This window comes from Chaetura pelagica, unplaced genomic scaffold (assembly GCF_000747805.2).
Source record: "Chaetura pelagica isolate M959 unplaced genomic scaffold, ChaPel_1.0 scaffold79, whole genome shotgun sequence".
In the NCBI taxonomy this organism is placed as follows: Eukaryota; Metazoa; Chordata; class Aves; order Apodiformes; family Apodidae; genus Chaetura; species Chaetura pelagica.
The window spans coordinates 5226366-5249859 of NW_009969339.1; the positions used below are offsets into that span (position 1 = coordinate 5226366).

Here is a 23494-nt window from a genome sequence, read left to right on the forward strand (position 1 = left end):
TCCTGCTGCAGTCCATTATGACTATATTAGAAGAAAATTAAGAGAGTAAATGAAGGTGTTAAAAGGTTTGAAAATCTTTGAGTGCAGTCTTTATATCCTTAAGACTGAGCCAATTTCCTCAATTATGTTATCCTATACTATTTTTTACCACAATATCTCTATTTCATTTTGCAAATGTAACATTTATAAAGAAAATAATGTCCTGAAACTTTAAAATATTACATATTTTTAAAAATATCTACCATGTGAAATGAATCAGTCACAAACTCAGGATTCTCAGCCTTTAAACATAAAGCTCACATGACAACTTGTAGAGTAACTTAGTCATCTGTAAAGCCCCTGTCACCAGAAAGAGAGAGAATCACAGAATCACAGCATATTAGGGGTTGGAAGGGACCTCCAAAGATCATACAGTCCAATCCCCCTGATGAAGCAGGACCAAAAAACCACACACAACTAGGGCAGATCCCTCAGAAAGGGATCCAGACAGGTCTTGAATGTCTCCAGAGAAGAAGACTCCACAGCCTCTCTGAGGAGCCTCTTCCAGTGCTCTGAAACCCTCATAGTAATGAAGTCCTTCCTTATGTTGAAATGGAACCTCCTGTGCTCGAATTTGAATCCATCATCCCTTATCCTATCACAGGGCACAAGTGAAAAGAGCTTGTCTCTGCCTTCTTGATGCCCTGTCCTCAGGTACTTATAGAAATTAATTACAAGCCCCTCAGTCTTCTCCTCTCTAGACTGAAAAGTGTCAGGTCTCTTAGCCTTTCCTCGTAAGGCAGGTGTTCCAGTCTCTTATACCAGCAAATGAGTTTCCTTGTTCTTTAACTATTTTTGTTCAGTCTGTGTTTACTGAGATTCTTCAGGGGCTTATAAACTTCAGCAGTTTGGTCAGATTTTCAAAGCAGTTTTTATATGCAGCCTGTATACTAGAGGGAACAAAGACGAAGTCAAAGACCCTGGGTTTATTTTTCCCCACAATGGCTAAATAACCCTATCTTTTCCTCAGGCTGCTTCTCCAAAATAGTGAGAGACCATTTTGATTTAAAAATTCTAAATGGGAAATATTAATTGAAGCAGTTAAAGTTTGATAATCTACTGAAAGATAAACACTGTAAGCCATTGGGCAACTTTAAGTGTCACTACTGCCTCTGCTACAATACAGCTTCTTTGGAACTGATAAAATACCAGTACAGTCCCGATGACATTAAAACGTGACTGAAGGTCAACGACTGGTTAAACTGGAATGCTTCTGAGACATTGTTAAAATATTCAGAATTATTTTAGGAAAGCTGCATAAAAAGTGCAAGAGTGCAGTTTTAGCTTCATCTAAATGCGCATACTGAAAATGGAAAAGGAAATGGGGAAACTGTCCTTCACAATTGAAAGAGAAAAAATAATATCTTGTGCATCTTCAACTTAAAATTAATCTAGCAGAGGAGAACAGTGCAAGATAGGTCTTGTTTTTACTACTTATTTCCCCAAACCCTTTTATGCAAGAGCAAGCGCGAAAGGAAAAGTAGAATGGGACATTATTTCAGTAAAGAATGTCACTATCTTAGTTTCTGTTGCTTAACACTGGTGAGAGGAGACTGCCAGGAGTAAATCATTAACAATGATCAACAATCCTTTTCTTTTGCTGCAGGGTAGCTGTTTCCTGATCCCTGTATGTATGTCTTGCTGCATAGGTGTCTGTGGGGCAGAATGGAACCTCCTCTAGCCATCACCAGCCACCAGAAACAGATGAATCAACATGAAATTGAGCAGTGGCTGGGTGTCCTCAAAGTAAGGAGGATTCATTATGCTGGAGAGCTAGGAGCAAGCTATGCAGCGTGGAGACTTGAATTTTACACCCCTCCCCCTCTTTCCTTTTGCTTTCAAGTGTGGTGAATTTAACGCCAACGAAAAGTCAGTGGGGCTGGCAAGTGCTCTGCAACTTCCCTTGGTGGTGGTGGGGAGCTGTGTGTGCACAGCAGAGAGCTTCCCCTGCACCTGCAAAACACTCTGCAGTGAGTTCCCTTCCTAAGGCTCAGACCAGCCAACAATTTGCTATCAACAATTTACGACAAATGGTGCCAAGATATGTGGTTGCTATGTAAACAAAGAAGAATTCTCACTAGAGACTAAAATAAGACCTGCCGACTCATTTTTCACTCATGATCTGTAAGATTTATGACTGTAACGCACTGTCAGTGGTAAGGAGCGTGTCAGCTCTAAACATTCTATCCCATGGAGGTTTTACTGATGCAGAATGAACATTACATAGTGTAGGATCACAAGCAAAAAAAACCAAAAACCAAAACAGGACGACAAAACATTTTGCTCAGAACACATCTGCTGAAGTTAATTGCTGGGTAATTTTGTAAAGATCAGAAGAGAACTTTCCAGGGTTTGGTTAGAGGACCACTGCAAAAACAGCTGCATCAAGTTAAGATGCCACTACCCCATCAGCTGTTCATCACCCCACATCTATTGGAGATTACTACCATTTAAATGGGATGGGTGGAGAGCCTGTGTGAGCACTCATCATCTGCTTTAGTACCAAGTCAGCCTGCATAGTTTTGAAAAAGCCCACATTGATACAAAAACTAAGATGGATTAGTTTCTGAGCTGAACCAGATGAGGAATGGTCGTGCAATCCATTTTGTAGCCTTGCTGTGGCAATGGTAAATCCAGCTAAGACAACTTAAGAAAGGTTTGTTAGCATTCTCCTAGAGAAGAATATCACCATTATATGTATGTATATATACATATATATATATATATGTTTTGGGTTTTTTTTAAGAGAAAAGGATAAGTCTTTAATACTTTTAAGCTCAAAAATAAACATAAAGACAGGTAAATAGATAAAGCTATCTGAATGAATGAGCAAAGAGTGTGCTATTCCCACTATGTTTGAGATCACAATACTACATTTAAAAAACTTAAAAGGAAGAGCAGAGGCCTGCAAGGATTAGTATAATAATATCCATGTGTATCATATTAACTGTCACTGAAGAGGAATGAACTTCACTTACACACAAGTCCCCAAATATAGCTCCTATCACATTCAAAACAAAAAGCTGACCTGTGAAGTCACCTGCTTGTGTCATAGTTAATAGAAAGGATTCAAAAGTGGTGGGGAGAAACCAATGTGCAGCCAAAGGAAACTCTGGGAGAAATGATACCCTGATGCAACCTCTGCCACTAGAAAATACTGCAGCACAGGCTGCTGGAGGCTGGGCAGAAAATCCAGAAGGAAGATTACTGTCACTCTCTGTGTTGCTGTTAGGCTAGTCTTTTGACTTCTGCTGCTGGCTAGCTTTGAGGGAGGACATTCAGCTAGGCTACAGAGATCTTAGGCATGACACGACAACCATTCAAACTATAATATATTGTAGCGTCACTTCTGCTCCAATGCTCAGTGCTGAAATCCTAGGCTTCTGGATATGTACATGTAAATCACTGTGACGTGAAAAATCACTTGCATAGACCTGAACAGGTTCTTCTATCATCAGATGTTTCAAAAGGACTTTTTGTTCATGAGCAGGTGAGTTACCTCCAATTGTGAATAAAGACATAAAAACAAAGCAAAGTATTGGCTCTGAGCTCTGATTGCTCAAGTATGTAAAAAGGCCAATTTGAATGTTGTGATCTGAGCCTATATCAGTTTTGAAACAAGTGACAAACTAATTACTTTTCTCCTAACAAGTGCAGACTGGGTAAGGCAGGAATCGAAGGACATGGTGCTCTACTATGTGCCAAGAATAGGGAAAAGGGAGAAAACTGTAAACAAAACAACCATTCTGTTAATGATAAATAACAGTTTCAGAAGTCAGAAATAAGGGATTGTTGAAAACTGGTGTTATTACACTGAATAAGCTTCAGACAAAATATCCCCACAGCATATGCCCAAAGAAGTAGAATAAGCTGAACTTCCCTTTAAAAAAAAACCAACAACAAACCAACAGGAATCAAAGGTCAGGACCAGAAAAGGCCAGCATGAACTGCATTTCCACTTCATATGTGTCACACCTACTCATAATACAGTCAGCTAAGGACAGGATTAGATAAGGAAACAGTACTGTATTTAAACAAGAAAAAATATTTATCAGCCTTAAGATTTCACATATTTTGTCCAGGAATAAAATATGTTCTTTAAATAAGAAGCAGAGCCCTGGGAATAGATAGACCTTTCCTGTCTGTAAGTGTTGTTTGTCTTCAGTGCTGCAGTATTAAAAAAAAAAAAAAAGTGTTGCAAAACCAGTAAATAAATAGCCAATGTAAATTTGATGAAAGATTGGCTCAGAAGACTGCTTTTGGCCTGAATAGAAATATATGCTTTCATCCTGTTTTGACTACACTCATACGTTTACCTAACATAATTGGATGTAGTTAATATTGCAGGAGCCTTCAAGCAGCGCACATTTCCCTCATTAGTGGGTTTAAAGCCTTAATGATATCTCCTGTGCTGCAGAAAAGCCCAACGTAGGCTTTAAAAGTGATTGGCAAGTTTCAACAGGAGAAAAACTGGGGCAAGGGAAGACAAAACCTAATAAAACTCTGGTCTTGTTTTCTTCATCATTCAGAAAAGGAAATTTTGCAGAACGGTGGAAGAAAGAAAAAAAAATTAAAAATGAGGAAAAACACTAAAAAAAATAATTTCAAAAGTTGATCTTACAGTAACTCAAAGAAACATGAAACAAACAGGGAGTGGGTAGAAAGAGGGAACGTCCCTTCACATACCTTGCAACATACTAAGACACCTAAATACTTAATCCAACACAAACTCCTTCTGACATAAGCAAGTGCATACGCACAGAGTAGTCAAATCAGCATCTTCCTACACCTGCAATAAAACCACCTTTTTGTAGGTTCATTATGCAGCTTTTTTTTCACTCCTTTAAGTCTCAACAGAGTTGGCAGGGAAGCCTTGCATCTAAGAAACAGAATGTCACAATATACCATTAACTAAGTACATGCAAAGGGCTTGGTTTTTGTTGTTTGTTTGTTTGTTTTGGTTTTGTCATTGACTAATTTTTACCATTTTCCAGGAACAGAAATTTCACAGGCTGGTTTAGTTTCAAAAGAAGCATAATTATGTACAGCTGTATTCAGTATTTCTTAACTGCCTTGAACTATCAGTGAAAGGGAGATTTGCACACATTATCAGCAACTATCATTAGTGCTGCAAAGTACGTAATCCATCTGGTGTTCTGGTGTCTACCTAGAAGCAGGTATTGAATCAATGATGGCTGCAGTATAATAGCATCAAGAAGGAGCATTAAAAACGAACAGAACAGCACAGCAACCCTACTCATTTCTCGATACCAGATTGTCCTGCTATTTGTGTTCCCCCATAGTTTTGCAAACCATTTTTATATTTATAGGATTGGAGAGTGGAGAATTAAAAATGTAAATTTCACCGACATGAGGTTTTGCAGGCTTCACAGGGAAAGAAGTAGCAGGATACCATGGTGATGGCAGCACTGCAGCCAATTAATAAACCAGAGAAAGACTCGGGGATAGATGCAAATACTTAGACCCATGCTGAAAAATAACTCACTTCTTAACAAATCCTATAAAAGATGACTGTGCATCACAAAATCAGCCGTGGTCTCAACCTACTGATTAATCATGTCTTGACAGGGACAAAGAAAGAGGAAACTTGCTTTTAAACCTTCTAGCCTCCTTACAGTCAACTGCATTGCTTTTATATTGCCAAAGTTTATGATCCATAGCATCTGAAAACAGACAACTCATATCTGGAAAAGAGAAATAGTGGAAAGTTTTTATTCTGCCTTTCCATCTGTGTGTAACCCATCTGTTTCCACCATCACTGCTAGCCCTTCATACAGCAGGGATCAGCCTGTTTTATTTGCTATCTTACTTGCAAATGTAACAAATGTTAGTGTTTGCTTATGCAATCAGAGATTCATAAATCTTAAGCAAACAACTTCACATGGCCTACCTGGACAAAATATATTGACCAGTTAAAATAGCAGCCTCAGAATAAATGTGGCTTTCTCCAAGCTCAACTATGGTCTGACCACCACTGCTGGGGATATGCTGACCTCTCAAAATAGAGCTCCATCCAGCCACGACAACACAGCAAACCTTTCTTGAACAACAAGCCATCTAAGTAACTGCTCAAAGATAATAAAAAAGCCTGTTAGAGGCTTTCCTTTTTAACTCAGGGTCTTCCCAAGTCAGTCAACCAGACCATGCTCAAGATAAATTGATTTAACTACAGTCAGCATTTTTATGGCTTGTTTGTAAGCCATATGTGGCACTCCAAACTATTGCTATTGATATCTTCCTAAATTATCAGAAACTCATCTTCATCAAATACTTAAATATGTGAGAACAGACCATGTGAGGCACAGAAAAATAAAGGCTTCTATTTAAGGAAACATCCCCATTTTGGACAGACTGTTAATAAACATACTTAAATTAATGCACACTCATGGCCCACTGAACTAAATGAGACAAAAGAATGTGCACAGAAGTAAGTAAATGCTAATGGTTTTTTATGAATACCAGTCAGCAGAGGCACATGCCAGGCATTCAAGGTAGGTACAAATGAGTTTTCCCACCTTGCAGGAGAGATATTTCACTTGGTGTACTGCTCTGAATTAGAATTACTAATTTAAATTATAAACTTAAAAGTAGATAATCCTCAAAATACATTCAATTGAATCTGTTAATCTCAACTTTATTACCTCAAGTTTTAAAAAATACTTCAAAATAGAAAGTTTCCTAAAAGAAAAAGAAAAAAAAAAAGAAAAAAAAAACCAACCAAAAAAAATGAGCTTTCCAATAAAATGTTTCCCCCTACATTTCTGAAGCTTCCTTTAAGTATAAGCAAAAAAACCCTCCTACCTCATCTATTTGAATTTACAGATAAACCAAATTCCAATCCTTTGCCATCAGTTCTGAAGCACTACATTCCCTAATGATAATGTTCATCTGGAAATTCCCAATGTAGCCTTTTACATTTGTTAAGGTGACAAAGCACTTCCCAAATTATTTGCCCTTGTGAACACAGGAATTCTGTAGCAAAGCCAAAAAACTGAGCTCAGAGTTCCTATAACTCAACCTAGAGCCCTAAACACAAAACCAGATTTCATCTCGCTGGGATTCAGGGGATCAGGCAGTTCCCAGAACACTGTCTGCTAATATGTCAAGTCTCTCTTTAAGGCTGACTGAAGCCAAAGTCTGATGAATTTTACAGTCAATAGCAGTGATCATTTGACTACATTAGTTTTGTGCTATTAGCTGCAGCATATGGGGAATAAGGGGCAATTTGTTGTGCATGCATAAAAAGACATACACACTCTGAAGGAAATGACCCTCTCAATATTTATTATTTTAATTTTAAAGTGTCTAATGCAAGCATATGCACTGCTACTTCAAAACATTAAAAAAAACAAAACAAACTGGATTTAATTGCTCAGAAAACCTAACCAGAAAGGTCTGGAAAAAAAAAAAGAAAAAAAAAACCAACCAAAAAAAATGAGCTTTCCAATAAAATGTTTCCCCCTACATTTCTGAAGCTTCCTTTAAGTATAAGCAAAAAAACCCTCCTACCTCATCTATTTGAATTTACAGATAAACCAAATTCCAATCCTTTGCCATCAGTTCTGAAGCACTACATTCCCTAATGATAATGTTCATCTGGAAATTCCCAATGTAGCCTTTTACATTTGTTAAGGTGACAAAGCACTTCCCAAATTATTTGCCCTTGTGAACACAGGAATTCTGTAGCAAAGCCAAAAAACTGAGCTCAGAGTTCCTATAACTCAACCTAGAGCCCTAAACACAAAACCAGATTTCATCTCGCTGGGATTCAGGGGATCAGGCAGTTCCCAGAACACTGTCTGCTAATATGTCAAGTCTCTCTTTAAGGCTGACTGAAGCCAAAGTCTGATGAATTTTACAGTCAATGGCAGTGATCATTTGACTACATTAGTTTTGTGCTATTAGCTGCAGCATATGGGGAATAAGGGGCAATTTGTTGTGCATGCATAAAAAGACATACACACTCTGAAGGAAATGACCCTCTCAATATTTATTATTTTAATTTTAAAGTGTCTAATGCAAGCATATGCACTGCTACTTCAAAACATTAAAAAAAACAAAACAAACTGGATTTAATTGCTCAGAAAACCTAACCAGAAAGGTCTGAAAGCAAGAGAGGAAAGAAAAGGAAGTCCATAATTAAAAGTTATTTTACCAGGTAAAGAAGAAGGCAAACTAGTTACTTACAGATTAACCAAGCTAGAAAGGTATCTTGGTATGTCTAGAAGACAGCCATCAAGGATCTTTGTGGAAAGCAAGCAGATACATCAAAATGGTTGTTGAGCCTAGGAGCTCCTGCTTGGGCATAGCTCAGTGAGAGCCATCAAGGCAAAACAAGGATAGGAGCCCTTGCTCAGCTCCTTGGCAGAGACTGGCATTGGAAAATCTCCCAGGCATCTGGGCTCACATGGTTGTACAAGAGCACCCACAAATATGTGGCCAAATAAATTAATTTAAACAGTTAAGTGCTATACAGCCAAACATATTCCCTTCCAGCATAGTTCCCTTTCTATAATGATGCTGTACCAGCTAAAACTTCAAACTAACTATGATCTAGCAGCTGTAGAAAACCACTAGGCAAAAAAGTAAATCTTCATAAATTCACTGCTTGAACACCTTTTCATTTATCCTCATAGGACGCAGAATGATTTTTGGAAGCAATGAATATTTGCAGCTCAGTGAGAAGGAGCCTCATTGTACATGTGGCAGGATTGACACTCTCTTGAATTTGTCCTACGAAGGGAGGGAGAAAGGGAGGGAGGAAAGAACATCGCAGCTCTGTATCACAGGGAACTGAATGTTCAAGGCATGGCCTGTCATCAGGTACGATGGTTTTGGTGTGTCAGGAACTAAAATGTCAACATGGCTTGTACAAGGAGGCACAGTTTGTGAAGTTTCCAGAATCAGATGTGGCACAATTGACATCCACAAGGCTCTAGTGAGGACTAGAGATCCAGCTTCTCTTAAAATCACAGAGAGTTCCCAAATCAAACATGCATGCATCTGTCTGTGTTCATAAATGTATACAAATAGGTACGCATGCAGGTGTAACAACTAATCCTGAGGCTTCTTGTGTTCAGAAGTGTTATGCTGGTCATCTTCTGTGTCCCGTGTGAACCCAGCAAAAACCAAGATGTAATAAGATGAAGGAATGGGAACATCAAGAAAACTACCTAAGAACACTGAGGCAGTAAATGAACTTACAGCACATTCCTACCCCCTGCTACAACAAAGCCATCTTGTGTTTAAAACTAAATGTCACCGTAAAATTATCAGCACACATTGGAACATCACTTGGGTACTAAATCATCCCACTGAACAATCATTTAAAAGGGTAGAAAATCTAAGATATTATATATATTTCACCTTTTTTTCTCATCTGTTCGAAATACTGACCTACCCAACATCACACTAAGTGTCACTCGTGCTCCAAACCCCCACAGGAAGGTGAGCCTCCAATAAGACACACTCATCATCTGTTTACAAATTGAGTTAATCACACTTTGCAAGAACCATTTGGAAATTAGGAAATTCACACAAAAGAATGATGATGATGATGATGGCATTGACATGACCAGAAATAATCCTAGAACATTTAATCTGAAGAAACAAAACATTTATAAACTAAACAACCAAAGGTTCAGGGTCAAGACAGCATGTATATGTGTCTGTTGGCAACAGTACACAGCTGTTCTTTCCTTAACTATTTGTATGTGTCTTGTCTCCAAATGAATATGTTAGTGGGTTGACTCTTTTCAAAACAAAACCCATATATGTGAGAGAGGGACTGAAAAAGCAGCCTAGCCCATAAACTGGATCAGACTATGCGTTTGGATACACAACTGAATTACCACCATTTACTGAATGACAGCACATCAAAGGGGCTGCTGTGGACAGACAATGCCTGTAATCCAAAAATCAAGGCAGAGGACATCAAGTAAGACCTTGCACAAGGTGTGCCAGTGACCCTTTTGTCACAAAAGGCCAAGAACACACACACAAGAAGTCAGTTCCTGAGGCAATGCACTGCACTGCACATGCATAATCTTTACCAGTCAGTGTAGGGCCATCTGAAGTTAATGGAAGTTCACTGATTTATGCTGGCTGAGGCCTGACCCAAAATTCACAGGATTACAGGATGGTTGAGGTTGGAAGTGACCTCTGGAGGGCTTCTTGTATCAAATTTGCACAGTACTTTTGATAGAGCAAAATACACAGGCACTTTTCTTGCCAGTAATGTGTCTCCTAAGAAGAGACCAGAAAGAACAGCCAATGCAGGGGTTTGGCAGCCATCCTGGACCACAGCTAAACAAGATACAGAAAATAGGCTCCTTCATATTTGGTGGCTGGATTTTATTTGTTTAGTGATACAGGTAGGGTTTGAAGCTTCACAGATTTAGCAAAATGTAGATGAGACCAACAGCTTAGTGTAATAGGCAAATTCTGCGTGTGAAAAGAATAATAATGTCGCACACAGATGAACTAAGAGGAAAAGAAGGGGAAGGGCAGACAGAAGCAAAAAGAAAAGCAGCTCAGGCAACTGGTTCTTCCTTCAAGAAGGATACAAGGAGTTTGTACTATCACGTTATAGCAACTTCCATACTAGTTGTTTGGTTTTTTTGTTCTTTCTTTTATGACTTCATAGTCACAGAGTCATCAGAGTTAGAAGGAACTGCTGAAGATCATTTAGTCCAATCCCCTGCTAGAGTGGGATTACCTATAGTAGCTCACACAGGATCATGTCCAGATGAGTCTTGAATGTCTCCAGAGAGGGAGACTCCTCAACCTCTCTGGGCAGCCTGTTCCACTGCTCTGTTACTCTCACAGTAAAGAAGTTTTTCTTTATGTTTAATTATAACCTCCTATGCTCCAGCTTGTGCCCATTGCCCCTTGTCCTGTCATTGGACACTGCAAAAAAGAGACTGGTCCCAACTCCCTGACATCCGCCCTTTAAATACTTGTAAGCATTTATGAGATTCTCCCTCAGTCTCCTCTTCTCCAGGCTAAACAGACCCAGCTCTCTCAGCCTCTCCTCATAGAGCAGAAGCTTCATTCCTCCCATCATCTTTGTGGCCCTGCACTGGAGTGTCTCCAGTATTTCCTTATCCTTTATGAACTGGGAAGCCTAGAACTGGACATAGTATCCAGATGCAGCTTCACCAGGGCAGAACAGAGAGGGAGGAGAACCTCCCTTGATCTACCAGCTACACTCCTCGTAATGCACCCCAGGATGCCAATGGACTTCTTCACTGCAAGGGCACCTCGTTGGCTCATGGTCAGCCTGTTGTCCACAAGGACCCCAAGGTCCTTGTTCCCAGAATTGCTCTCCAGCAAGTCAGCCCCAAACCTGTACTGATATGTGGGGTTTTTCCTCCCCAGAGGCATTACTTCACACTTGCCCTTGCTGAATTTCATCACGTTTCTGTCTGTCCAACTCTCCAGCCTGCCCAGGTCTCTCTGAATGGCAGCACAGCCTTCTGGTGTGTCAGCCACACCTCCCAGTTTAGTGTCATCAGCAAACTTGCCAGTGGTACAATCTATCCCTTCGTTTGTTGTTAATCCATTGTTATTTTTTCCACTGTAGCAGCAAAGCTCTTTCCTTATGAGAAAATGGTGGGGCTTTCTTACAGCTATTTGAATTAGTGTAGATTTTGGTATTTTAAAAAGTCAGCTGATTAGCTACTAATTTCCACTTTGATAGCCATACTGATACTGGTGAAGCACCAGCTTCAGCAGCCTGACAAAGCTTGACTAGCCAGTACTTCTCTTTGCCTTTGGGACTACTGATCCACATTTTTAGCAAACAATGGCCTACAACTTCTGAATCGTTTAAATTACATACAAGGTAATATCTCTTTTCACATTGCTCCATCTTAATATTCTGCTCCTACCTTTCACATAGGTTTTAATGATTCTCAAGTACTAATTCAAAAACAGATTTTCAATGCAGAAATTAAAAACAATCTGAAAACAGATTATGTATCATTATACTGCCTAGCAGAATGCAACAAACATCATAAAACTATCTCACTCATGACACAGTAATGCAGTTAAAAACAGTCTTAGTGTTCTTAAAAGAAAACTTCTATACAAGAAAAAACTTACTGTAATTGTGAGAAAAAGGTATAATTTACTGCAGCACAGCCCTGCCTAGAATGCTGGCTGAGGTTTCCATGGTTAACCTAAATGAAAATCAATTCCATGTTTTTTGGCAGAAGGTCTATAAGCTAATTTTCATCTCTTCTTCTTTAGCTATAATTAAAAACATAGGGAAAATACTTCATATGCCTTAAGTATGTTACAGTAGATGTTTTTGGCTTTAAATGGCTACAATGCTCACCTTAATCAAGTCAAAATTAAGTGGGAAAGTAGAATGTCATTATTGCCTTCTTATGATTATACAGTTAACAATAAATATACCCCATGCCTGCAGGCAAATAACACCCTGCATGCAACATTTAGTTGCTTGCTCTAAAAGGAAGTGAACCTTAACACAGATTTGATCTCCAGTCGCCATACCCTTCTGTTGTAAGATTACTAATCAGCAACTCAGAAACAACAGAAGAGGGTAAAGGAACCTAAAAGGCTTTTTACAGCAGTATGCAAAAGTTATTCATGGTGAAGATGTGAAATATACAATATCAAAGGGAAATGTAATGGCATAAAAATGAACAGGAGTTTGGCTTCTGTTCACATGCAAAATCTACTTTGTTCATATAATGAATTAGCAGATCGGTTCAATGTGAGAGAAGTGTAAAAGTGATCAAGGTTTCTCTACATGTGAGTCCAAGATTCTTCCAAAAGAGTCCTCTCAGCTGTTTCAAACCACCCTGATCCCATAAAGGTCTTCTGATTACTTCCTAGCAAGGAGCCAGTAAGTGCACAATCCCAGGTCAAGGTCAATTCTTCTTACAAACACTCAAAGGCATGACATAACATTATAAACAGCTTTAATAAAAGCTTGGAGTTCATTGAATCATCATCTTATCCTCTTCTGTCCATCAACTACATCATCCACTATTTGCAACTGTTCACAAGTTGTATTTCCCATTGTCTTTTACTCTTTTACATATCAATATATATATATAAACATTCAAGTAACAGTAAAATAAGCATGGAATATAAGGTTTTCCTACCCCCTAATACACTTAACTTTTTTTAATTAGTCCTGCACATCTTGCAATTTAGTGACACTTTGTTAACAAATCATTGCTACGACTGCTACTGAGTATGGTGAATAATCTCTCTTTGTGGCATTCTGGGTTAGATAACTCATATTTCACCTCTGGTGGATGAGGTACAAATCTTGATTTTGGAAATTGTTGTGGTGTAACTCCAGTTGGCAACCAAGCACCACACAGGCACCTGCTAATTTTCCCCACCAGCAGGATGGGGGGAAGAGAATTGAAAGGGTAAAAGTCAGAAAACTTGTGGGTTGAGACAAGAACAGTTTAATAACTGAAATAAAATAAAAATAATATTGATAAAAGTAGTAGTACTACTAACATTTTAAAAACTGACATAAAAAGGAAAATAACAAAGAGAGATAAACAAAACCCAAGAAAGAGAAGTGATGCAAATGAAAACAATTGCTTATCACCCACTGACTGATGCCCAGCCAGCACCTGAGCAACCAACTCTGCTGTCACCCTGCCAACTTCCCCCCTGTTTTTATTACTAAGTATGATGCCGTATGGTGTGGGGCATCCTTTTTGTCCAGTTGGGGTCAGCTGTCCCAGTTGTGTTCCCTCCCAAATTCTCGTGCATCCCTAGCCCACTCACTGGAGGGGTGGCGTGAGAAGCAGAAAAGGTCTTGACACTGTGTAAGGACTGCTCAGCAATAACAAAAACATCTCTGCATTATCAATACTGTTCTCAGCACAAATCCAAAAAATGCCCCCACACTACCAGTATGAAGAAAAGTAACTCAACTCCAGTCAAAACCAGTACAAAAATGCATCTGAGGATCAAGTAACAGTAAAATAAACATGGAATATAAGGTTTTCCTACCCCCTAATACACTTAACTTTTTTTAATTAGTCCTGCACATCTTGCAATTTAGTGACACTTTGTTAACAAATCATTGCTACGACTGCTACTGAGTATGGTGAATAATCTCTCTTTGTGGCATTCTGGGTTAGATAACTCATATTTCACCTCTGGTGGATGAGGTACAAATCTTGATTTTGGAAATTGTTGTGGTGTAACTCCAGTTGGCAACCAAGCACCACACAGGCACCTGCTAATTTTCCCCACCAGCAGGATGGGGGGAAGAGAATTGAAAGGGTAAAAGTCAGAAAACTTGTGGGTTGAGACAAGAACAGTTTAATAACTGAAATAAAATAAAAATAATATTGATAAAAGTAGTAGTACTACTAACATTTTAAAAACTGACATAAAAAGGAAAATAACAAAGAGAGATAAACAAAACCCAAGAAAGAGAAGTGATGCAAATGAAAACAATTGCTTATCACCCACTGACTGATGCCCAGCCAGCACCTGAGCAACCAACTCTGCTGTCACCCTGCCAACTTCCCCCCTGTTTTTATTACTAAGTATGATGCCGTATGGTGTGGGGCATCCTTTTTGTCCAGTTGGGGTCAGCTGTCCCAGTTGTGTTCCCTCCCAAATTCTCGTGCATCCCTAGCCCACTCACTGGAGGGGTGGCGTGAGAAGCAGAAAAGGTCTTGACGCTGTGTAAGGACTGCTCAGCAATAACAAAAACATCTCTGCATTATCAATACTGTTCTCAGCACAAATCCAAAAAATGCCCCCACACTACCAGTATGAAGAAAAGTAACTCAACTCCAGTCAAAACCAGTACAAAAATGCATCTGAGGAGGTGTGGAAGAAAAGCACAGCACAGTGGGTTTTCCCAAGGTCTGTTCAAACCCAGTGGTCTTACTCTCTTTGTTCTCCTCACCCTTAAAGGCTGACACTCTTAAGATAAAAAAGTACTTTGAATTGAAATAATAAGTATGTGCCATGTCTGGACTGAAAGATACTACCCTGGCTTTGTGAACAGCACAGACTCTGAAGTCCATTCTATAACTGTTTCTAAGTAGACTATTTGGGAAATGAATGTGTAAAATAAGGTAGGAGGATCTATTTTGCTTTTTGAATTCTCCACTGGCAAACAGAAACCCTTATTTAAAGTAGAGGACCTTGCATTGAGTAATTTTAAAACATACAAACAGTAACCCTATTAAAAGTCTTAAACCAACATTTCTTCAGTCAATATGAAAAAAAACAAAGTGCTTTTCTCACTCTCACCTTTCAACTATTACTCACATACAAACAAGATCACATCTGAATAAATTCCACTGGTCTCCATCCCATATCATCCAGCACTATTTATTTTCATACAGAATCACTAGCATACAGCATAGCCAAACACTTCACTGAGAGAGCTGATTGTGAATTAAAGAGGTGAGTAAACTTCCAGTGTGAAAATTCAAGAGGGTAAAAAGATCTCCAGGTTAGACAATGAAGGACCCAGAAACAGAAGGCTGTTTATCTTCCATATGTGAAAAAAAATGGCTAGAACAGGGGGGAACAAAGTGGAAAGTGAGAAATAACAATGCTCAAAGATTGCAGCTGTGTGAGAAGACCATAGAACAAGTAGATAAAAGCATATAAGATGAAGCAAGCTTACTTGAATTAGACTCATGGGCATTAAGCAAGCTAGAAATAGCCACAGTACACGGGGACGAAACTATTCATTTTGCTAAAGAGAAGGCTAGGAGTTGAATTTTCTCATCTGCTACAGGCTTAGTGGCAGGGATGTCACCCAGTCTGTGCCTCAGTTCCTCATCCATAAAGCAGGACGTTGTGGAGAAAAGCCACAAATAGTTTAGGAGATAGTCAAGTGACAAGGGCAAGATATGAACCTACACAGACAGCTATACCTAGCAGACCCCTGTTGAGGAAAAAAAAGAAAGAAAGACCCTGGCTATAGTGACCTGTCCTACATTAATTTTAGAGAGGAACACAAATATTACAGACCACAGCAGAAAGATGTACAACCAGAAGAAAAAGAAATAAATTTCTGACTATAAAAGCCTAGAGAGAAAGAAAATTTTGCCAAATAAGAAAGATGACAATGCACAGACAGATAAAATGATAAGACTTTCTACAATTAAGAGCAGAATTAATATCTGAATGTACCCTCAAAGGAATGCTGCCTAATTTCAGGGAGGTGTTTTTTGGGAATCAGCTACTGCTATGGATAGAGTGTACAGTCTATTCCTGTCAATATACAGGAGAAAAGCATGAGAAAGTTACAGACAGGAAGAAACAGGTTTCCTGTATGGGGGTGGAAAATTCCTTCAAATATAGAGAAAATGGGGGAAAGACCATTGCCACATACAACAACTTCAGCCTAAGAAACTTGCACACTGACATTCTTCCATTCAGATGTGAGATACAGGCAAAATGGAGGGTGACTGGTACAAGTGGCTGTTAAATAAGATACAGGTAGTCACAAGATAAACCTTCTGTACCAAAAGAAGGAAGCAAAGGAGACAAGCAGTCTGCAAACAGACTGTCTGGTTGCAAAGACGATCAGAGGGGCAGAGGAGACAGACAGTTGATCAGAGATGAAATTTTCCCTGAGGGCACAAACAACCCTCCTGAATACTTGTGAGTTCATTTGAGAAGGTTTGAGCATACAAAGGGGCGAGGAGGAAGCCAGGAATGGATGGCACTGAGGCAGCGTGTGGTCACAGCGACAGGGTTTCCTTGTAAAATGCTGAGGAACTGCTGGAAATATTTACTATCCCTCTGGCCATTCCTCCCTCATTATTTGTTCTAACCAGCACTTGAAGAACAGCTTTTTTATGTTTATGTGTATATAGCTAAGTAAAATAAATAACCAACAGCACATGTATATGTCCTTGCTAACCCCAAATTCGTTCTTGCTATATGTTATTTTCAGAGTAATAAGTATGACAAAGCAACACACGTTAGCTGCAGGAGGCATGTCCCTGTGCCAGGCAGCCTCCTCCCACCACAGAAGGTCTAAAACCATAAATCAGACCATGGGTGGGAGAAAGCAAGTAACACTGTCCCCTTGTCACAGAGTGAAAGCCAAGGAAGAAAGTGATTTTTCTGGAATTTCACAGGAGGTCAGTGGCAGAACTGGATACTGAAAGCCTCTCTCTTCAGAATCCATCTGGTTCTTCAGTCACAAGGGCATTGTATCTCTTTGGTCTGAGCTCAAATTAACAATACTACCACCTCCATCCACAAAGCCAATCTTTCTATCTACTTACAGTTCTGTTGGTGAAGTTACTGAAGTCTGTCACTAAGATTTGCTTGATCATGTCTGGTGTGGAGACTACCACAAACATCTGGCGACCAATGTAGTACCTAGAAAGAAAGTAGAGAGTCATTTTAGCAGAGAATGTCAACCAGAGAACTGTCACTTTCCTTAAAATACCTCTGTTGGCTTGAAAACAATTGCCATGTACAAACATAAAAAAAAATATTCCCTTGGTTAACACAATATCTACCTTCATCCCTCTCATCTATTACATTAAGATGCATAGACCTAGAATTTAAAGGAAACAGCTTAAAACTTTCTACTTATTAATCAATGCTCAGCCGACTTTTCAACATCCATGTTTAAACACTGTGCTTACCATGAACCCTGCACAAAGTGACTACAAAGTAGCACCACTAAACCAAACTACAGAGGGGCAAAACAGCAGCAACCAATAACCCAAAGAATAATGAAAGACCTACTAAATGTATTATTCTGCAGTTATCAGCATGAAATGCCTTTCCATGGCAAAGCCCTACCTTCAATGAGCCTTTCCAGAAGTCCCCCCAGTATGGAGGCAGCAAAGGCACATTTCCACCACTTCTACTAACATTTGGAACCCAGTTCACCTTGGGCTCTGCATTACCACGAACAAAACCATCCAACAGGTACAACCTGAATCTTACAGAACATCGATGTGAAAAGAAAAAAGAAAAAAAAAGAAAGAAAAAAAGAAAAATCCACCATGTATAAATAAATTAATAAAACTTCAGAAGAAGACTGGATGATAGGGGTCTCTCACTCTCTGCTTGTACATCCCTTATCTCCCACTTATCTTTGGAGCCTGGGTCTGTCCCTGGGGGACTTCACAACATTGTGGATGCTACAGAGGTACTGGGACCCACCCCCACCTCACAACTCCTAGGGATGCAGCATTCTCCAGCATCATTTCCCCCCAAGGTCCAGAGGTGCCCCATGCTTGGCTCCTCTTCAGGGGGAAGGAGGAGAACCATCAGCAAGCAGATATTGCCTGCAGTCCCTACCTTTTCCAATTGCTGGACCAGAAAGACTACGCAGCTGGTACTGCCACTGCTGTGCCAGGAGAGAGGAAGAGAAGGCTGAAGGCAGGCACAGGAGGGCCGGGTAGCTCAGAGCAGAACAATGCTACAGATGCTGCAATAGTGTAATCACTTTGATATGATAGAGCTTGGTATCAATATATTGTTTATCACCTGTCTACATTGCAGCAACAGAACAGACAAGCAAACCCTGGGCTGAATTAAATTTAGCAACTGGAGGTTCCCATGGCAATGAAGCTGCAACAGCACTGATTTCACCAGGGGCAAACAAGTCAGACAAACATCTTGATTCCAAAGCAAGTTTTCACAGTCCACCTTGACACCTGTACCACCAAAACTCATAACAACCAAATGGCAGAGAAGAACAAGAAAATAATTTTCTTCTGCAAGGAACGGATCTCTTCTTCTCTGGTGGCTTTCAAAAGGGAATTGTGATTTCGCAAATCCAAACCACAGGCTCCACTTGAACCTTAGACACAGGTGGTACGTTTTGTAAAAATAAACCTTTTTCACCTCTCTCAGTTTTCTAAGCCACAGCAAAGTAACTGTCTGTTAATGGCCAAACTTTTTTTCAGAATCTTAATAGGTGCATAAGAAACAGCTGAAGCCTCACTTTAAAGAGCACTTTGATCTTAGTCTTTGGCAAAGGAGGATAACACCCTACATGCCCCTTTGGCATGTACTTTCTACGATTTCTCTGGCATTAGAGAGGCAAAGCAAGCTCCCAAGGTGAAGACCTGTGCTGCTTCAAACCTACCCGGGATGATCCACTATGAATACTGAACTCTTACATTCCCATCTTGCTTTTCTCTCCCCCTCTACAAGTTTATAAAGTTCCTTGTCTTGCTTAATAGTCAATCACTGATGGTCTTCAAACACAGAGCTTTTCACAGGGACCAAATCCCTAATAATAGATTCTAAATCTGAATCAGAAGCTAATCATGTCTACTTAGATAATTTAACCCTAACTGTGAAGAAGCACTATGTGATACATCATGCAAAGCACATGTATGTGTGTGTGAGAAAGAGAGAGACTTCAAATTTATTTCCAACTTATGAAGCTGTGGATCTCCAGCTTTGGTACACTGGAATAACAGACAGTACTTGCAGTCAAATCCCTTATGTCACAGTGCACTTTGTGCTTGAAAGCATTCAGGACTGGAATTTGGGACAGGAGCATCTCATACTCAAGCTGCTTTTATGAGAAAGTGACTCACAAGCCAAGCTTATGCAAACAAATCTATTCATCGTCCTCCAACTCAGACCAGTCACCCGAACTCCCAGTTCTGCTTCCACAGCTAAGCCCTTTCTTTTTCATTTACTCTTCTTTAACTTTCTGTCTAAAGGCACCTGTTTTCCCTTTCCTTATCCAGTTATAAATAAGGGCAGAGAAGGAGAAAGACGGGGGAAAAAAAATCCCAAAACTAATACACAAAAAATACTGAAAAAATTATCTTAAACTGCTTTTTAAGCAAGGTTCTGTCCACTTTTACAAATTGAGTGCTGTAAACACACTCAGACCAACATCTTTTCTGTATCCCAAACAGTAAAATCTCTCTCCTTTTTGTTTCCATTCTCCTACTTCCTATATACAATATTTCTAACCAATTCTAGGACACAAGAAGAGAGTGTGTATGGACATGCTATGGAAGCCAAATTCCAGAGGCTGGGAGCATGACTTCCATGACTTTCCCCTGAAGTTAAGGAAAAGGGATAAGAACAGGTAAGTATGAAACAAGATCATCTGAGCAATTTTGTTTGGCTAACACAGGTCCAGAACCTGAAAAGCCAGCAGAAATATGCTTAACTAAGTTTTAACATATTTAAAATCCTTTGCAGTGTCAAGGCCTTGGTCACAAACTGAGAAGATATCTCCCAACTAGATATTTCTTTTAAAAAAAAACTTGTTCCAAAATGGCAAGTAAAAGATACAATCCTACTGAACAATAATCTATTCTTCCTGAGTAAATAACATATTCAACCCTGCCATGTAACTTCATTTTGATTCTGTATTACTACATGAGGGTATCACCAGCCTCACATAGACTTAGATTTATTATTGAACAAAACCCGATATTCTTGTCAGATTTTAATAAATAAGAGTTTGAGAGAAACAAAAACCTCCTGGCAAGTGCATTACAAATGGATTCATGAATAATTTAGGACAGCACCTTTTATTAACTTTCTCTAGGTTCATCTTGTCCACACACAGAAGTCCTACCTTTAACTGCAGTGCTAGAGCAACATTACACTGCTTGACCCAATCCTTTGTAATATTTTCATGTAGAGCATTCAGGGTGTAATACAAACTCTTATGATTATCTAGCACAGAAACAAGAGCATGTGGATGCAGTACAGCAACTTGGGAGAGATGCAAATCTGTCCACATGGCAATCTGTTGGACCACGGCCATACCAGCAAAAATAAAGCTCATGACCTATGCACAGGTGTAATTTTTAAATGTAGATGAGGCCTCAGTTATATAAGTGATGACACTAGGGCAATTTCTACAAACCTTCACCTTAAACTGCAGCCCTCCAAAATAGAAGAAAAAAATCCACATTTTTAAACAGCATCTTTAGCTCCGCTGGTGAGACAGGAAAGACCTGGTACCAATACACCAACAGCATGAGGACAGTGTTGGCTTTCTCCAGAAGATGAAAGTATGGATGCCACAGTGGGCTGCTGGTGTAGAAGTGGGCAGGCCTGTGCTGCACCATCCTCAGGAGGACCAGGAAAAAAGTTTTTCAGATGTGTTCAATGAAAGACATGGATTTACTCCCACAAGCTATGGAAAAGGCAGGGTGCCTTCCAGCATGCTTTCCAAAGCAGGTCAAAGGACTGGCTGTATTTTAGTACATTGAGCTAAGGAAGTCAACCTGCATTCAGAGTGCTTTAATAACTGAAGAGGCTATGAACACCCAACATGGTGGCTAAACACCTTCAACTGTAGCAGTTTGGTTTGTAAGAGAGGACAAGAACAACTCTTAAGGCAACTAATGACAGGGACAGAGACTTCTGCCTCGTGTTTGGGTTTCACTCAGGAGGTTGCGGTTCTCTTTACAAATACACAGTCTTGTAAACTTGTAAATGCCTCTTTTCTTGGCAAGAGTAAGCACCATTGTACCAATGATTTCTGCTGATTGGCATGCGCCCCACCACTGCTTCCTGCAGAGTTGTGAGCCAGGTGTCTCAGCCTGCACATAGTGCCTGCCGTGGCCATGGCCACAGAATTTACCCCATGAAGGTAAGACATGCCTGATAGATGAGCTGCCAAGTCCAACCACAAGCCAAGGTAAAAGCAGTGAGACGAGAGGTATGTTGGACTGCCCAGTCACTCCTAGAACACCCAAGCACACATTCTCCCTTTCCAACAATTGCCAGGGATGCCCAGAAACACACATTTCTATTCTCAGGTGATGTAGCAGGTCAATCAACTGGTTTTCATTTGAAGGACAGATTTTGTGTCATCCTTTCTGCAAGATCATTCTGGTCACACTGCACAGTTATCTGCTGCTGACAGTGTCCCCACACAGATCCTGAGCCACAGACGTGCTCTCTCAGCAAAACCCAGAGCGACACTGCCTTGCTGCACAGGAAGAAATGGAGTGCACATGCTGTACATCATGGCAAAGGACCATGTGTTTTTGTAAAACACCTGTGTGGGAAGCACCTGCAGCCCTTTCACCTTGTTTATAGTGCTGCTCTCAAGTCACAGAAGACTTTGATCTCCCTATCTATTATCAGTCCCATGTATTACAAACACATCACATTAATCACAAAACACATATATGCTCTAGGCAATAAACAAAGCTTTGTTTTCTGTGCTGCAGGCTGGTAAAGTAAACAAAGATCATCTGGAAAGCTAAATATAAAAATAGAAAATTTTATTATTTTAATGTTCCTCAGGGAAGAGCAAAGAACAATGAACCTAAAAAAAAAAAAAAAAAAGGAGGTATGCAAAGACACAGAGATACAGGGGGTGCAGAGGGGAAAGGCTAATTTGCTTAGGAGACATTTCCATTAAGAAAAGTTCTCGATCACTGTGCCGCTTTTTTTTAGAGACACCCATTCATTGCAGGCAGGGAAATGGAAAAAACAGATAGTGTGCTGCTTGTTTAAAACAGTATTCAAGCCTGAAGTTAATTTCTTAATTATTTCAGAGGTCAGCAAATTGATTTGTCATGAGCACTGTTCTATCCCAACTCTTGCAGGCAATTCAGACTTCGTAGGACTAAGTGATTCATAAAAGCCCAAACACAGTGTTCACAGAAAGGGTTACTTTGGGCTGAGAGAATAGATAAGGAAGGAACTAAAAATTGCCAGTTATTATGAGTCCTATTATTATTTGTGTCATATTAGCAGCTAGAGGCCTCTACAGTCCCCAGACCCTAATTTGGGAGCAAGTTATACGTAAATAGAAGGCTTATTCCAGGCCTGTGGAGTTTACCATTTAAATAACCTGGAGCAACAAACAGTGGGGAAAACATACAACATCCTCCATTTTCCAGCTGAGGGACTGGGGCACAAGCAGGTACAGAGGCACACATGGATTGTCTTCAGGCAGGGTGAGGTCTGCTGGAATGTCAGGAGCTAACTCCCATGCTGCTTGTCCTGTGTCCCATGCTGTGACTCTAGCTGGCAGGGTGCCTTCCTGGACTATTTTTATAAGGCACTGACAATTTGAGTACAGAGAAATGCACATTACCTCTTGAGAAAAACAAAAATAAAAAATTACAACCAACCAACAAAAAAACACGCCAATACAAACAAAACCCCCAACATCCTAGAAACAGGTGAACTTACTGCACATGAAAATAGAGCCCTGGTAGCACTGAGCAGTCCCAGGCAAAAAGAAAAGTTTCAAAGCACATCTCTGCCAACAAATACACCTCAGCTGGAGACTAAACCAATCCATTGTGTAAATTCTTGAAAAAAGACATGGCCACAGTGTTTTCTATCCAGGAATAAATGTTTCCTCGCTTTCTTTCTCAACAAACTATGCTTCTTTTCATATTTTGAAAGCTTTAAAATATGCGCAAAGAACTATTAATTCTTGACTGTATTAAAAATATCATGTAACAAGATGCCC

General features: G+C 39.8%; 1 protein-coding gene across 1 annotated transcript in view; it reads right to left on the reverse strand.

Annotated features, from left to right (window-relative positions):
* The window catches only part of TBXAS1 (thromboxane A synthase 1 (platelet)), a 237595-nt gene that overhangs the window by 112791 nt on the left and 101310 nt on the right, over positions 1 to 23494 (reverse strand). Inside the window, exon 4 of the mRNA XM_010005809.1 lies at positions 17334 to 17430. Coding sequence (XP_010004111.1) covers positions 17334 to 17430 — 97 coding nt within the window. The remainder of the gene's footprint in view (positions 1 to 17333; positions 17431 to 23494) is intronic.